Source organism: Eulemur rufifrons, chromosome 19 (assembly GCF_041146395.1).
Source record: "Eulemur rufifrons isolate Redbay chromosome 19, OSU_ERuf_1, whole genome shotgun sequence".
In the NCBI taxonomy this organism is placed as follows: Eukaryota; Metazoa; Chordata; class Mammalia; order Primates; family Lemuridae; genus Eulemur; species Eulemur rufifrons.
The window spans coordinates 40277194-40292373 of record NC_091001.1 but is presented as its reverse complement, the minus strand read 5'-3'; the positions used below and the strand labels follow the sequence as shown (position 1 = coordinate 40292373).

Genomic DNA, 15180 nt, shown 5'->3' with positions numbered 1-15180 from the left:
TGTTACTCATTTCATTCATGCAGTCATCTTTGATTTTTGGATCCTGTTCACCTCTTTTTCAGATATTATTTCAAAATTGATTTTCATAAAAAAATACTTCTGCAAAATGTAATGTGTGTAGCTTCATGATAGAAATCTGTTAAATACTGTGCTTGGCTAGTGGACATTAAGACATTTTGTCTTTTCATATTAAATGATGTTATAGAAAAAGTTTTCAGGACAGCTGGACTTATTTTTGGTACCACTTTGTCATCAGCACTATGCCTTACTAAGAGGGTAAGTCAATATTCTTTATTATTCATTTGTAGCAAATTGATGCTAAACATGGGTTGTGAGGAAGTTGTTTGAATTTTTTTCACTTTAAGGCAGTTCAGACCATGGTGTTTGAACTTGCCTTTGATTTCTGGGTTTGTGTTTCATGACTGGGTAACTGCAGCGCTAATGAAAAGCGGAACTATTACAAAGGTATCTTTCAAAAACAAGTTGCAGATAAAAGTGCTCACCTGGCTAGATGGTTTTCATGTAGCTACGGAATCAGCGACTACTATTTGAACACTACCAGTCATTAAACACATTTTTTTTTTTATTGTGGTAAAATACACATAACATAACCTTTACCATTTTAACCATTTTTAAATGCACAGTTCAGTGGCATTAAGTACATTCATATAGTTGTGCAACCATCATCACTGTCCATCTCCAGAATTCTTTTTGCCTTACAGAACCGAAACTCTGTACCCATTAAACACTATCTCCCTATTCCTCCTCCCCAGACCCTAGCAACCACCGTTCTACGTTCTGTCTCTATGATTTTGACTATTCTAGGTCCATCGTATAAGTGGAATCATACAGTATCTGTCTTTTTGAAACGGGCATATTCACTTAGTATAATGTCCTCATCTATGTCATAGCACATGTCAGAATTCCTTTTCTTTTTAAGGCTGAATAATATTTCATTGTATGTATGCCCGTGTTTTGCTTATCCATTTATCTGTCGATGGATAGTTGAGTTGCCTCCACCTTTTGGCAATTGTGGGTAATGCCGCGGTGAAAACAGGTGTACCGGTATCTCTGATACCTTGCTTCCGGTTCTTTTGTGTGTATGCCCAGAAGTGGAATTCCTAGATCATGTGATAATTCTATTTTTAATTTTTTAAGAACCACTAGTCATTTATTTTTTAAAGTTTGTATTATTTTCCTATTTTAACATTTCTATATGCCTTATTTTCAGTTGAATTTTCTTGAAAATAGATGACTAAAACATAGATACTGTGCTTTTGCTTGTGAGGCGGTTTTGTGCTGCATGGTGACATTCCTCGCGTGGCCGTCAGCATGCCATGGGCTGGAGGGCATGCCGCTAAGTTCCCTCAGAGCTCTAAGGTTTAGTGTTCAGGAATAATACACAGAAAAGTCTCTTTAAAAAATAAAAAGATAGGCTGGGCGTGGTGGCTCATGCCTGTAATCCTAGCACTCTGGAAGGCCGAGGTGGGTGGATTGTTTGAGCTCAGGAGTTCGAGACCAGCCTGAGCAAGAGTGAGACCTTGTCTCTACTAAAAAAATAGAAAGAAATTAGCTGGACAACTAGAAATATATATAAAAAAATTAGCTGGGCACGGTGGCACATGCCTATAGTCCCAGCCACTTGGGAGACTGAGGCAGGAGGATTGCTTGAGCCTGGGAGTTTGAGGTTGCTATGAGCTAGGCTGGTGCCACAGCACTCTAGCCCAGGCAACAGAGTGAGACTCTGCCTCAAAAAAAAAAAAAAAGATACATTATTCCTTAAACACGCTCGCTGTCTTCTCTGTCTGTTTTCTTTGAATGTCTGGGGGAGTGAGTGTCTTTCTAATTAATGGTCTCTCTTTTTTTTTTTTTTTTTTGAGACGGAGTCTCACTCTGTTGCCCAGGCTAGAGTGAGTGTCGTGGCGTCAGCCTAGCTCACAGCAACCTCAAACTCCTGGGCTCAAGCGATCCTCCTGCCTCAGCCTCCCGAGTAGCTGGGACTACAGGCATGCGCCACCATGCCTGGCTAATTTTTTCTATATATTTTAGTTGGCCAGATAATTTCTTGTCTATTTTTAGTAGAGAATGGGGTCTTGCTCTTGCTCAGGCTGTTAGAGTTTTTATGTATTCAGAAAGAATTCAAAGACCCTTCCTGCTGTGTGCATCGATTTTAAACTGATTGCATTATAGTCACAAGTAAGGCAAAAATCAAAAACAAATACTCTTGATTTTTTTTGGGTAAAATTCCTACGAATTTAACATGGTTTTGTGTCACCTCTGATAATCTGACAGCTCCTTTTCGAGACAGAGGGTGAGAGGTGCTTGTTACCCCTTATGAAGGGCCGCACTTGAGGCACCGTCCTTTTGGTCTCCGACTCTGTCCCTCTCAGCCCCAGGCTTCCCCTTGTGGTCTCTGGCTCCATCTTTGGGGCACCTGCTTTAAAAGGCAGACAGCCCAGTACAGCGGGTGCCATGTTCTCTGCAGAAGCTGGTATCTGTGTCCTTTCAGTCCAGCTTACAAAGATCTGTTAGAAGTGGAAAAGCCACAGTCTCAGGAAGCCCCGAAGAAACGAGTGTGGGTTGTGTGAGTTGCTGAAGGGCTCATGTCATAGAAACTTCCAGTTAAAGCTTCTCCGTGTGTGTGTGTGTGTGTGTGTGTGTACGCATGCACATATGTACAGGGACCGGTGAGCGTGTGAATTGCAGCCACGTTGTTTCAGGAGCAGGAGGCCGGCCAGGAGCCCTGTGTGTTCTCGTCGGCCTCACGGGTGCTGGCATTTTAGGTGATTCCTCCCCTGACATGCTGGCCTGCCTCCACTTCCAAATGTGGTGGTTTTGGTTTGGGGTGGAGGTGAGGAAAGAAGAGGAAGATCGAGGGTCTGTAGCACCAGCGACCCCTGTGGTAAACTGATCTGTTTTGGAAGGAAAGTCATTAGTGTTGGCCGCCTTCATTTCCATTCCAGAATTCAGGGGAATTCTGTAAGTCTGCTCCTTCTCTGTGTCCTACCCTGGGCACCATCAGAAAGAAGACGAGAGAGACAGGGACAGAAAGGGCCCCAGTGGTAGCCAGAGGTCGAGGTGCCAGCCCAGGGGGGCCAGGGCCAGCCCGGAGCAGGATGGCAGGGTTCTGGCCCGCGGCCGGCCATCCACTGCGCGCTCCGCAGCTTCCCCGAAGCGAAAGGCGAAAGGCGAGCTCCACTGGTGCCTCCCAGCTCCCTGCTAGTTCTCATTTGGAGCTTTTGTCATGGAGACACAGGCCTGTGGGTGTAAACAGGTAATGACTCAGTCAACTTGACGCCCTGCCAAGAGAGCCCAGGTTGTGAAGTTTAGGAAAACAGTCTCTTCATGCTAAGGGCATGGTCAGAAGTGCTGGAATGCTCCTCCGGCTCTGCTGGGCTGATACGTTTTCACTTCCCTTCCCAGATAACGGCTTTAGAAAGGTGCCCTTGTGGTCATGCGTGGGGTGAGCGGTCTGATTGCCGTGTGTGGTCGCTCCAGCAGGACTTACGGACACAGGGCAGAGCAGCTCCCGTGGGAACAGGGAGGATGGGATGGCGCGTTGTTGTCCCAGGCTCCAGTTGGACAAGTTAGAGCCGCCAGGGCGTGAAGTCCTCTGGCTCAGCCTCACTGTGCAGAGGAGGACCCGGACCAGGGATTGTCAAGTGTGTGGCCACAGAGTCTGGGAGGGCTGGGAGGGGGCTGCCCAGAGAGAGAACGGAGGGAGGGGAGGAGAGAGGAAATGAGTTGATTGGTCCTGAAATTTTCAAACAAAATATCTATTCTGATGTTGGGAATGGTGAGGTGAAAAAAGTGTATTCAGCTATTTTTTTTTTTGCCTGAGAGAGGGTGGTTGGAGAGGTGACGGGCTTCACTAAGTCAAATCAGAACCTGTCCCGACTGGCTGAGGGCGCTGGCGGGGAACTCGGTTACAGCAGTGCAGTGCTGGGGACTGTTTGCCAGGACATGAGCTGTTCCTGCCGTGTGTACGGGTGAGCAGTGTCCGTCCGGGGGGCAGGTGTCCTCAGTAGAGCCCTGGTCCCCTGTGGCCTGCCTGACTCTGAACTCCCCGATCTATCTGGCTTTGCAGACCCTCTTCAGCCTCCCTGCCCCCAGATCCACCCCGTCCAGCTCTTTTCCTTTGGCCCCCACTAGGAACGCCCAGGCTCGCTCCATGTGATTTATTCGACTTTCCATCCTTCTGATTCTACCTTGAGCCCTCCTCTGCCTCAGAGTCCTCTTGGACCAACTGAGACATCTCTCAGGGGCTCCTACAGCCCTGCCAGCCCCGCTACCTTTGCAAGGGAAGGCCCACAACTCACCCTCCACAGCGCCGCAGACCCTCAGCTGTTCAGCACTTGTCAGCGGTGGCTCAGGCAGTTCTCTCTGGGGCAGGATGGACAGCAGAGGACAGAGAAGGAGCCCTTCCTTGGGAGCGGGAAGCCTTACAGATGCCCTGTGCTGTGGAGGGTGAGAGCCTTGTAGGAGCTGTGTTGTCAGGCCCTGGCCTCTCGGGGCTCCATGTGAATTGAATGGGTTTCCAAAGGAACGAGGGGACCTTCACACTGGCCGCCTGTGGTCTGAGGGCCAGGTGAGCCTCTGCCCTGAGTGGTCCCAAGCTGCGGTGTGTCCTGTGCAGGCAGCCACATCGCAGTTTCATCCTGCCATTTCCTAGATCCTTGGGAAAGGGGTGTCACAGAAAAAGATGTTCTGAGTGAACACAAATTTGAGAAATGAAATGTTTTATGTACAGACTTAAGCTTTGAGGAAAAGCACACATATCTGGCCTTTTTGCCTTGTTTCCAGAGTCAAGAAATTCTTGAATCTAGAAGTCTTGGCATTTCCCTGAACTTAAGTGCACAGGGTGTGTGGGTGGGCACTCCTCTGAGAGCCGCTGGGAGTCCGCGTGTGCCCCTGTGCGAGGCACGCTGACCGCCCCATTGCAGAAGCCGTGGGCAAGGCCTTCTGTCTAGAGCACAAACGGGAAATCCTCGCACTCTGAGCATGGGGGCCGAGCCACCCCCGCCTGTCACACAGCCTGAGTTTGGGGAAGCGTTTGGCTTTGAAGCAGCATTAAGCCTAATGACACATAGTAGGCTCATGTCTGTGGGCTGAGTGGCCGAGTGGCCGAGTGACCGAATGCAGTGAGAGTTGGTGTGTACCTCAGGGTTCTTCCCAAAAGCACTCTAGAAGGTTGATGAGAGGAGAGAGAGAAAGAGAGAGGGAGGGAACCCTATTTTGATACATCTTCACCTAATTGAGGAGAAACAAATCTAATTCTGAATTTTCAGAGAAATGAACTACCTACCCTTAAATTTGTTGGTTCTGAGGTCTTAGGGCTAAAAATTTGAGTTTTTCAAAGGTGTGCACGCAGTCTAGAATTTTCTGCATTGTTATGCATGATTGTACATATCAATTTCAGCGTCAGCAACAAACATCATGTCTGTTGCTCCAGATTCTGATCAGCCTACATAGTAACGGGCTATCAAAGGGCGTGTGCGGAAAGAGGATGGCTGGTGGCCCCGTCCCCTGTGAGTCTCAGCTGTAGCTCTCTCAGAGTGCTGGGGGTGAGCACAGGTGGGTCTGGGTCTGCCTGGTTTCCATCCCCATGGTGCGTCTCCACTGGCTTGCAGGCTGTGTCAGCTACCACTTTGTGAACGTCAGGTCATGACTGGAGTCTGTTCAGTCTTCTCTGTGGAGCAAAAGTGGACACACTTAGAAAGTATTGGAAGATCTGAAAGGCAGGCTGTGACCCGTGGGTTTTTCTTCTGATGCTGTCCGGAAAAAGGAGGTGATATATTTAGTATCAAAACTAACACCTGCTTGGAAACAGACCTAAGGGATAGGATGGTCTTGTTCTGAACTTCATAAAGAGCTGCTTTCTCATCTGTCAAGTCACTGTATCTTCATCTCAGTTATGCTAGAAATTTAAATATCTTGTATATTACACAAATTTAAAGGTGACATTGAAAGACAGCTTTCTAGTAGGGAGGAAGGAAAATAACTCGGGTTTTACAAAGGTCCCCTCTGCTGCTTAATGTTTTTGTAACTTGAGGTTTCTGGTCTGTGTGCAGGAGACAGACCTCTGAGGTGAAAGAGAGACAGCCCAGAAAGGAGAATGAAGGCTTTGTGTGTAATACCCCTGGGCTGCTCGGAAGCCACAGACAAGACAATTGAACCAAGCTTGTCACTGAGGCAGCAGGTGCACTGGACAGACAAAAAAAATAACTTGTTCTTAGCCTCAGATATCTGAACTTCTTGTTCTTTCTTTGAGGGGTTGGATGCAAAATAGATGTAAATATAAATCCTCCTACCCTTCCTGCAGCTCAGCACGAGCTTCTGTGGTTTGTGTCACTCACCAGGTGTTCACCTTGACCTCAGCCCTCTCCTAAGGGGCAAGGGAAACGTCCTTCCAGGAAGGTAGGCCAGCAGGTGAATTCATTGGTGACTAGAACCACGTTTGTGAGATCCGCGCGGGGAGTAAGCGTTGACTTCACTTCCATCAGAGCCAACATGGCCAATGTGCTGTGGGGACAAGGATATCTGTTTTCCAATTTAAATGCCTTGGACACAGCTTTCAGGGAACTTGGGGATCATCTCAAGGGACCTTGTCTTCCATTCATGCAGTGTGTGGACTTCTAGAGAGTTCATGGTGCTTCCCGTGTTCTCCCAGCCCCTTTGGAAACAGTAGTCCGTGCAGTATCAAGTATTTAAGGAACTGCAGCTTTGGCCTGCAGTAACTCGACCCATCTCGTGGAATTTGTATAATTTCCCCTTGTGCCCAGAGGACATTCTGGGCACGTGTGTATCTTTGTGAGGGCTTGATAGTAAATTCCACGGACTGTGCCCGTCTTCGTATGATAGCTGCTGCTTGGAAGACGGTTGTGTGATAGTTGGAAATGGGACCTGGCATAGAAGGGGTGCGTATCTGGAAGCCCAGCCAGGTGGGGTCCAGGTGAGGTTGTATCACAGGGCTCCCACTGTATCATCTGAAAAGATTGCTTGGGCTTAGTGCAGCAGGTTCAGAATTCAGGGTTTACTCTCCTGCATTTATGTAACATTTTAAAAGTTATTCTGTTATCAAAAGAAAATATATTAAGTTTTTAAACAGCAAATATGTGGTTTATAGAAAATTTGAGCAAAATAAAACCGGAAAGTGGAAATCTCACTAAGCAAAGACAACCACTGTTAACATTTTAGGATAATATCGTCTTTGTACATGTCACTCTCTGCAAATTGTAAAGAATTTATGTAAGTGGGATCATACAGTAGGTGCTATTTCTAACTATTTTTTTAAACAATATTGTGGACATTATTTTAGATTCACAGGGATCACTTGAAGCAGAAAACTCAGGCATTATTGCTACTTGATAGCTGTCAAAATGAGATACAGAGAGTCTCATCCAGGGTTACAGAGTTAATGAGAAAGCCAAGGAATCCTATTCCTGACTTTGAGTGAAGTGCTAATTCTATCTTTCTATTTATAAAGAACTCTTATTGAATGTGCCAAAGAAATTCTTTTTTCTTCTGTATGTTAGAATTTCCCCTGTGCTAGATGTTTGGGGTATGACTTAAATTCATCAGTGTTTTCAAACACTGTGACTTGGCTGCCTTCCTGCTTTACTGGGTGTTAGAGCCAAAAGTCAGGGCTTGGGGGGTCCCCCGGGAGTGGGATCCCTCCTTCCTTCTCAGCACCATTCTCTGCTGTTGATACTGATGTGAAGCTGCTGGGGCTTCTCTCCAGTGATTCTTCACTCGGATTCTTTAAAAAATGTTTTTCAGCCTGGGCAACGTAGACCGTCTCTACAAAAATGAAGAGAGATTAGCTCGGTGTGGTGGTGCGATCCTGTAGTCCCAGCTACTTGGGAGCCTGGTGTGGGAGGATCGCTTGAGCCCAGGAGTTCGAGGCTGCAGTGAGCTGTGATCTCACCACTGCACTCCAGCCTGGGGGACAGAGAGAGACCCTGTCTCTTTAAAAAAAAAAAAAAAAAAATTTTTTTTTTGGTTAAAGATAATAATAGCTAGTGTTTATTGAGTACTTATTACATGCCAGATACAGATCTAAAATTTTTGACAGCTTTTTTAATACTTAATTCACATACCATATAATTCACCCTTTCAAAATGTAGCATTCAGTGGTTTTTACTATTATATATGCAGAGTTGTCAACCATCAGTACAATCCATTTTAGAGCATTTCATCATTCCCCAAAGAAATCCCGTACTTACAAGCAGTGACTCCCCATTTCTCCCTCTTCCCCCAAGCCCTGAGCAATCACTAACTACTGTCTGCAAATCACTAATTTCTGTCTGTAAATTTGCCTATTCTGGACATTTCATATAAATGGAATCAGGCCATGTAGTCTTTTTGTGTTTGGTTTATTTCGCTTAACATAATGTTTTCAAGGCTCACCCAAGGTGTAGCATCCATCAGTACTTCATTCCTTTTTTATGGCCGAATAATTTTCTGTTACATGGATATGCCACATTTTGTTTATCAATGTATCAGTTTATGGACATTTGGGTTGTTTCCACCTTTCAGTTATGAATAATGGTGCTGTGAACATGAGTGTGCGAGTTTTTGAGTGGACACATTTTCAATTCTCTTGAGTATACATACGTAGAAGTGGAATTTCTTGGTCAAGTGTTAAAACCTTTTGAGGTGTGGAAAGACTGTTTTCCGACGTGATTGCATCATTTACTGTTCCCACTCGCTGTATAAAAGGCTTCCAATTTCCCCACATCCTCGGCACCACTTGTTCTCATTGGACTTGGTGATACTTGGACTCTCTTATGCAGTTGTTTTTGTGGTAATTCTCAATGCTGCTCAAACCGGGAAGGAAGGCTTATTTTGGTCCGTGAGTTCATTAAGTTCCCTCTGTGCAGAGACAGCACGTTCTGCCCTCAGCGCTTGTCCTGAGGGTGGCTGTGCAGCCGGAGCATGTGAAGCTCACGCACAGCCCTGGAGATGCGCACTTCCTTTCTGCATTCTCTCAAATATCAGCGTGTGCCAGTGGATGGAAAAGTATTTTCCTTTGTCATGTCGAGTGTCCTCTTCTTATCCTCCCTTCCTCTTTCCCCAGGGACCTCGAAGCCAGAGCGCAGAATGAGTTCTTCCGGGCTTTCTTCAGGTTGCCGAGGCAGGAGACGCTGCACGCGGTCGTGGACTGCTCCCTCTGGACGCCGTTCAGTCGCTGCCACACTGCGGGGCGGATGTTCTCCTCTGACAGCTACATCTGCTTTGCCAGCAGAGAAGACGGCTGCTGTAAGGTCGTCCTGCCGCTCAGAGAGGTAGACACTGCCCTCCTGGGTGCTTCCAGAAGCAGCCTGTCATCCTTTGAGCCCTCAGTTGCTGGCTGGGAGATGCAGAGTGGGAGGGGATGTTCAGACCGCGCATGGCTTTGCCACCTAAAGTGGGTGACTACATGGCTGGGCTTCTCGAGGGGAAGCATGGCCTGAACTGGACCACTACCCATTTGGCCATTGCTTGTCCTGTTGTCGCTATAGCAACCTGAAATCTGCCTAGAAGTGATTGGTGAAAACAGGGTACTCTACCCCCTACATTATTGATAAAGCTGTTATTAAAAAGTACATGCCTAGAAATGAAAGCTTTCCCAGCAGCTCTTGGAAATGAATCCTCCCCTTTCACCTACCAAAAAAAGAAAAAAAAAGGCGATCTACAAAAAGCACCACCTTTTGAAAATAAATGGTAAACTGCTTGTGTTTTATACTCCCCTGGAACTTCAGTTAAAAATTTTAAAAGACTTACTCTAATATGGCTCAGGTCCCTTTCCCTATAAAATTCTGTAATTCTCTTCTTGGAAACGGGGGCAGCCTGCCTTCACTTCTGCGTCTGAGCATCTCAGTCCTTTGGTGTCAGGGCACCTCCGCTGAGACATCACTGCCACACCCAGACCTCCGGACTACTCCTGTACTGAGTACTGCTCTCTGGAGAAATTCAGAGCTCTTTGATTCATGGGATTGCCTTCCTCCTTGTCATTATTCTGTAGTAGATGTCTTCATTTTACAAATATTCTTAACTTATCAGGGGAGCAGGAAGTCCAAGAGCTACCTGGTGACATATACATAACAAAAGATGACCATTTTAACCATTTACAGTGTACGATTCACTGGCATTAAGTGCATTCACATTGCTGTGTCACCCTGGCCACCATCCATCTGCAGACCTTGTTTGTCTTCCCAAACTGAAGATGCACCCATTAAACAACAGTTCCCCTCCCCCCTCAGCCCTGTCAACCCCATTCTGCTTTCTGTCCATGAATTTGACTACTCTAGGTACCTCACATAAGAGGATTCATAACAATATTTGTCCTTGTGACTGGTTTATCTCACTTAGCATAATGTCCTCAAGGCTCATCCATGTTGTAGATGTGTCAGAATTTCCTTCTTTTTTAAGGCTGAATAATATTCCACTGTATGGATAGACTGCATTTTATTATGTATTCATCTGTCAACGGACCCTTGGGGTTTTTCCCCACCTTGGCGATGGTGAATAATGCCACCATGTACACTTTCTAACTTTGGCATCAGTTTCTTATTGCAGTTCTTTGGTTTTACCTTCTATCTTGGGATAGTTTCTGACCTTCCTTCTTTCCTTGCTGTCCTGTCTTGGCAACAGGTGGTGAGCATCGAGAAGATGGAGGACACGAGCCTGCTGCCTCACCCCATCATCGTCAGCATCAGGAGCAAGATGGCCTTCCAGTTCATCGAGCTCAAGGACAGAGACCGCCTGGTGGAGGGTCTGCTCCTGAGGCTGAAGCAGGTCCACGCCAACCACCCCGTGCACTATGACACCTGCACGAATGACGACGTGGTATGGTCCTTCAAAACAGTGAGATTTCGTATGCTGAAAATGCCTTTTCTGGCCGTGTATGGGGCAGTGGTCCCCAAAGGGGGTGCACGTAAGGAGATGCACCGGGAGATGACAATGGTAGAGGCCACTGGGCTGTGTCTAGTCTGGCATCACGGCTGATACGCTGGGGGTCCTGAGTGGGTGTTGCACAGATTGGGGGGGGTGATGGGGAGTCACCCCACAGCTGGAAGGAGGTCACCTGTGACACCCTCCTCACAGGTCAGAGGGGTTGACGCTCCGCCCCTGAGGCTCGAGGGGATGACGTCATTCCAGGGCAGCCGTAACCTGCCGAAAGAGACGCTTCATCAGCCTTTAGGTTGGGCGGCTGGGCTGCTGGGGCCCGGCCTGCCGTTCTGCCCACCCGTGCTCTTTCTCAGCTCTTTTCACCCTAAGTAGTGACGGGGACAAAAGCGGACGCAGCCTCTCTCTGTCCCCAGAGCTGTGTTCTCAAGGTGGTCGTCCCCAGTTCCAGAAGCTGAGGGGAGGCCGAGGCTGCCCGTGAGGAACTGCCTGAGGGCCCAGCCTGGGAGCCGTAACAGCCTCCCCGGGAGAACACCGGGGGCCATTTCTTCCTGAGGACGAATCCTGTCGGGTTTCATAGTCAGTCTGTTCCCCCTTGAGTAGTTTAAGTCTGTAATGCTTGTGCAGCCAAAGGCAAAACAGAGACTGTCCTGTGATTAAAGCAACGACTTTCTTTTTTCTCTCTCTCTCTCTCTCTCTCTTTTTTTTTTTTTTGCTATGCAGACTTCACCCGTGTTTTATTCGACAAGCATATGCAGTGACCACAGGTTTGGGGATCTTGAAATGGTGTCGTCTCCAAATAGTGAGGAGAGTGGGAAAGAGAAGAGCCCGCTGCTGCACCCCGATGCCCTGGTCACCGTCTTCCAGCAGTCAGGTGGCCAGAGTCCCGACTCCCGAATGGTGGGTGCGGCGGCTCTGCCCCTGCCGGCCCCACAGAGTGGAGCCGTGGGCGTGGGTGGTTGCCAGGCCGTCTGACCCGCTGTGGCGCATGGCAGCTGTTCACACCAGCTCCGTAGGGCCCTGGGAGAGCGGGTCGCACAGGCTTCCAGGTGACCTCGGGGAGCTAGAGCTCCTCCTGCCTCTTGTCCTCACTGGTGAAAAGTGAAAGGGGTCCGCTGACCTGGTCAGAGGACGAAGGGGGCCGTCCTCCCACCTGCCCTGCAGCGGCTCTTGCACTGCTCTTGGCTGCGTGGCCCTAGGAGCCCGCGGTGTGGCCCTGTGTGGTTTCCAGGAACAGGACAAGTGTGTCTCCATTTTTTGTCTCTGGGACAAAAGGTCACCTGTCTTCTAGTTTTACTGAAAATACTTTTGCTATATTTACTTACAGTTTTCTTCTTTGTAGGGAGAATTTGAGGCAAATGTCACATACAGTCGTGAAAAGCGACTGGAAATCAAACTTTGAAATAGAGCCACAGTAGGTGGCATGCTGTGTGGTACCGTGAGTACCAGGCAGTGGCTCTGAATATTATTACCCCAGGCTTCTTTTTGGTTGCTTAATGGCTCCTGTAGATCAATTGTTAGCTTTATTTATCCAAAACTGAGCCTTCTCACATGGCTTTCCAATAGATGTTTAATTAGCATCTTATTGACTAAATGCATGAGAATAGTGAATGTGTGTATTTATTTCTCCCATTCCTGGAGAATACAGATAATTAAAAGCAAATATAAATATCTTGTTTAAAGGCACCAGACATTCCTGCCATCTAGGGATAATTTTAAAGTATTGTTGGTTGCCTAGAGAAATGGTATCTTTCTCATTTCTGTTAATGAGAACAACAATTTTTTCAGGTTTTGGTTTTCCGTTTGGCTGTCAGGAAGCTCAGGGCAAATTGTGATGCCCTCTTGTTCCACTTTGCCCTCTGAGCTGACCTGGGTTTTTGTAGTTGCCTTGGCAGCGACATCCTGAGGAAGCTTCCCCTGACGTCCCCGTCCCCCACCCCGCCCCCCACCCTCCCACCCAATTTGGGCTACTTTAGTATTTGGACTGACATATTCTTATCATCAACCTTGCCAAGGAAATTGCATTTTATTTCTGTGAATGCTCCTGCTGGGTTTTGAGCTCCTAGGGGTCTGGTATTCAGTGTTATTCATCTTTGCATCCATCCTCTGTGCCTAGTTAGGGGTTCAAAACTATTTGCTCTTGAAAACAGGTGTCGTTGCCTGTCACCTGTGGCCCCTCTGTTCACAGAGGCAGCATGTCCTCCATTGTGGATCGTGTGTCAGCTCTGGTGGCAGGTGAGGCTGGGCTGCTTTGTACATTAAGAATATTTCCATTTCCAGTCCAGAGAACAGATAAAAGTAAGCCTGTGGAATGACCACTTTGTGGAATATGGCAGAACCGTGTGTATGTTTCGCACAGAGAAGATTCGGAAGCTCGTAGCCATGGGGATTCCTGAATCTTTACGTGGAAGACTTTGGCTCCTTTTCTCAGGCAAGTGTTTCTGGTGTTTTAGGCCAAATGTTGTTATTTTTGGAGTGGACACAGGAACAAGCCCTAATCTGAGCGGTGTGTGTGTACGTGCCGACGAAGGCATCCACCTTTGGATCATTCCTGTGAATTCCCAGCCGGAGACTAGGGAACCTTACTGTGCTGGCCGTGGGACCTCGGTCAGGTTGCCTGAGGCCTCTGGGCTGCTGCCAGTACATGTGAGGTCTGGGCCAGGTGATCTCCCTTCCTTTAAAAACGACTTTATGAGTTTCTACATAGTGCTCAGAGTTCTCTGGAAGAGAAGTGTCTTTATAGGATGTGCCCTCTGAGACAGACTAGACAAAAGGGTCCTCAGACGTAGTTGGCTGTGTCGAAACACATCCCTCAGAGCATAGTTCCACGGGTCCTTCCTCTTTGAAGATGTGGCGGCCACCGAGGCAAAGTTGCAGACTTCTCTCCTGCTCCGTTTCCTCCTCCACCACCACCGACCCATTCGGTGGCGGGACCTCCTCTGCTGCCGTTGGGTGACATCCGAGAGTCCCTCACCAGGACGTTTCTTGATGGGGCCAGACTTCCCAGTGGGCATCGTCTGTCTCTCCATGTGGCCTGCGAGCGGTGTGTCCTGCTCGGCGAAGGAGCTGGCAACCCCGAGGGTGGGAAGGGAAGGCCCTGCCATCCGACGGTGTGACTGCTGCTCGTTTCGGGGTGCTGTGGGAGGCATGGTGAGGGGGCCCTTCCCAGATGACCCTGTGGTGCTCGTGTCAGCAGTGAGGCTCCTGGAGGTTGGGCCTGGGTACCTGTCCCCTCCCTGCTCACTCCTCCTGGGATCAGAACCTTCCCTCGTCCTGCCTCCTGCCGGCCTCTTGCTGGCTCCTCTCCCCTCCGTTATCCCTCCCCTCTCCCGCCCGAGACGCCCAGATTCCCTGCTTCCCGCACACCCGGCAGCACCGGCGTCTCGCACCGCTGGGCACCGTGCGAGGCACCCCCCGCCTACCAGGGACACGCCATCAAAGCGCCTCGTTTTTAAAATTAAAAGTGTCTTCTGTATTTTTGTACATAATAAAATATGTATGTTCATAGTTGGAAAATGAGAGCATGGAGGGGCAAGCAAAGAAAGTGCCATTTCTCATCGCCCTCCTGGAGGTGAGACCTGTCACCCTTGGCCTATGGTCTTCTGGATCCCTGTCGTACATACACGCACACACGTTTCACACGGGTCTGTGCTTTCATATTTTCACTTGGGACTGTGTGATCCTGAGTTTATATGGGACTGTCTTTCCCAGTGAGTGAATATATCCTTTGTTGACAGGAGATCACTGTAGTGTTTAAGCTGTTGCTGAACGAGCGACAGCGTTTAGTGTAGACGCTGGTTGTCACATGTGGATGCCACAGGGACTGCGCAGCAGAGCAGATGGGAGTCACAGTCAGTGACTGCAGGCCGGAGGGCCGAGAAGGGTGTTTACTACACCCAGCAGAATTGTAAAACGTTGACAAGTTGTTAAAGGCAGAATCGGGCCCCCTTCTGCTCCCTGCTGCCCTCAGCCCCACCTCACGCCGGCCCCAGGGAGGGCTGAGCCGGAGCCCAGGGGTTCCCAGTGCTGGCTGACGAGCGGTAGGGTCCGTGCCCCGTGCTCCTGCCTCCATCCCTCCATCTCGCCTGCCTGGTAGAGGCCTGGGCAGGGGCTCTGGCGGTGGGCGGCTGGCATGGGGAGGAATTTTCTGTGCTTGGTCCTCCTGCTGTGGTTGGCACGTCTTGAACCTGACCTTCAGAGTTCCGGGTTGGCCCCTCTGTAGCCGTTAGCTTTGCTTTGTCACCGCTGGTCCTTCTCTCGTGCTTTGCACGTAGGCGCTCCATGTAATTT

At 48.6% G+C, this 15180-nt stretch overlaps 1 protein-coding gene across 2 annotated transcripts in view; it reads left to right on the top strand.

Annotated features, from left to right (window-relative positions):
• The window catches only part of TBC1D8 (TBC1 domain family member 8), a 119121-nt gene that overhangs the window by 87957 nt on the left and 15984 nt on the right, over positions 1–15180 (top strand). For both annotated transcript variants that reach the window (XM_069494423.1, XM_069494421.1), the window contains exons 6-9: positions 9080–9287; positions 10636–10830; positions 11614–11790; positions 13171–13321. In XM_069494423.1, the coding sequence (XP_069350524.1) occupies positions 9080–9287; positions 10636–10830; positions 11614–11790; positions 13171–13321 (731 nt within the window). The remainder of the gene's footprint in view (positions 1–9079; positions 9288–10635; positions 10831–11613; positions 11791–13170; positions 13322–15180) is intronic.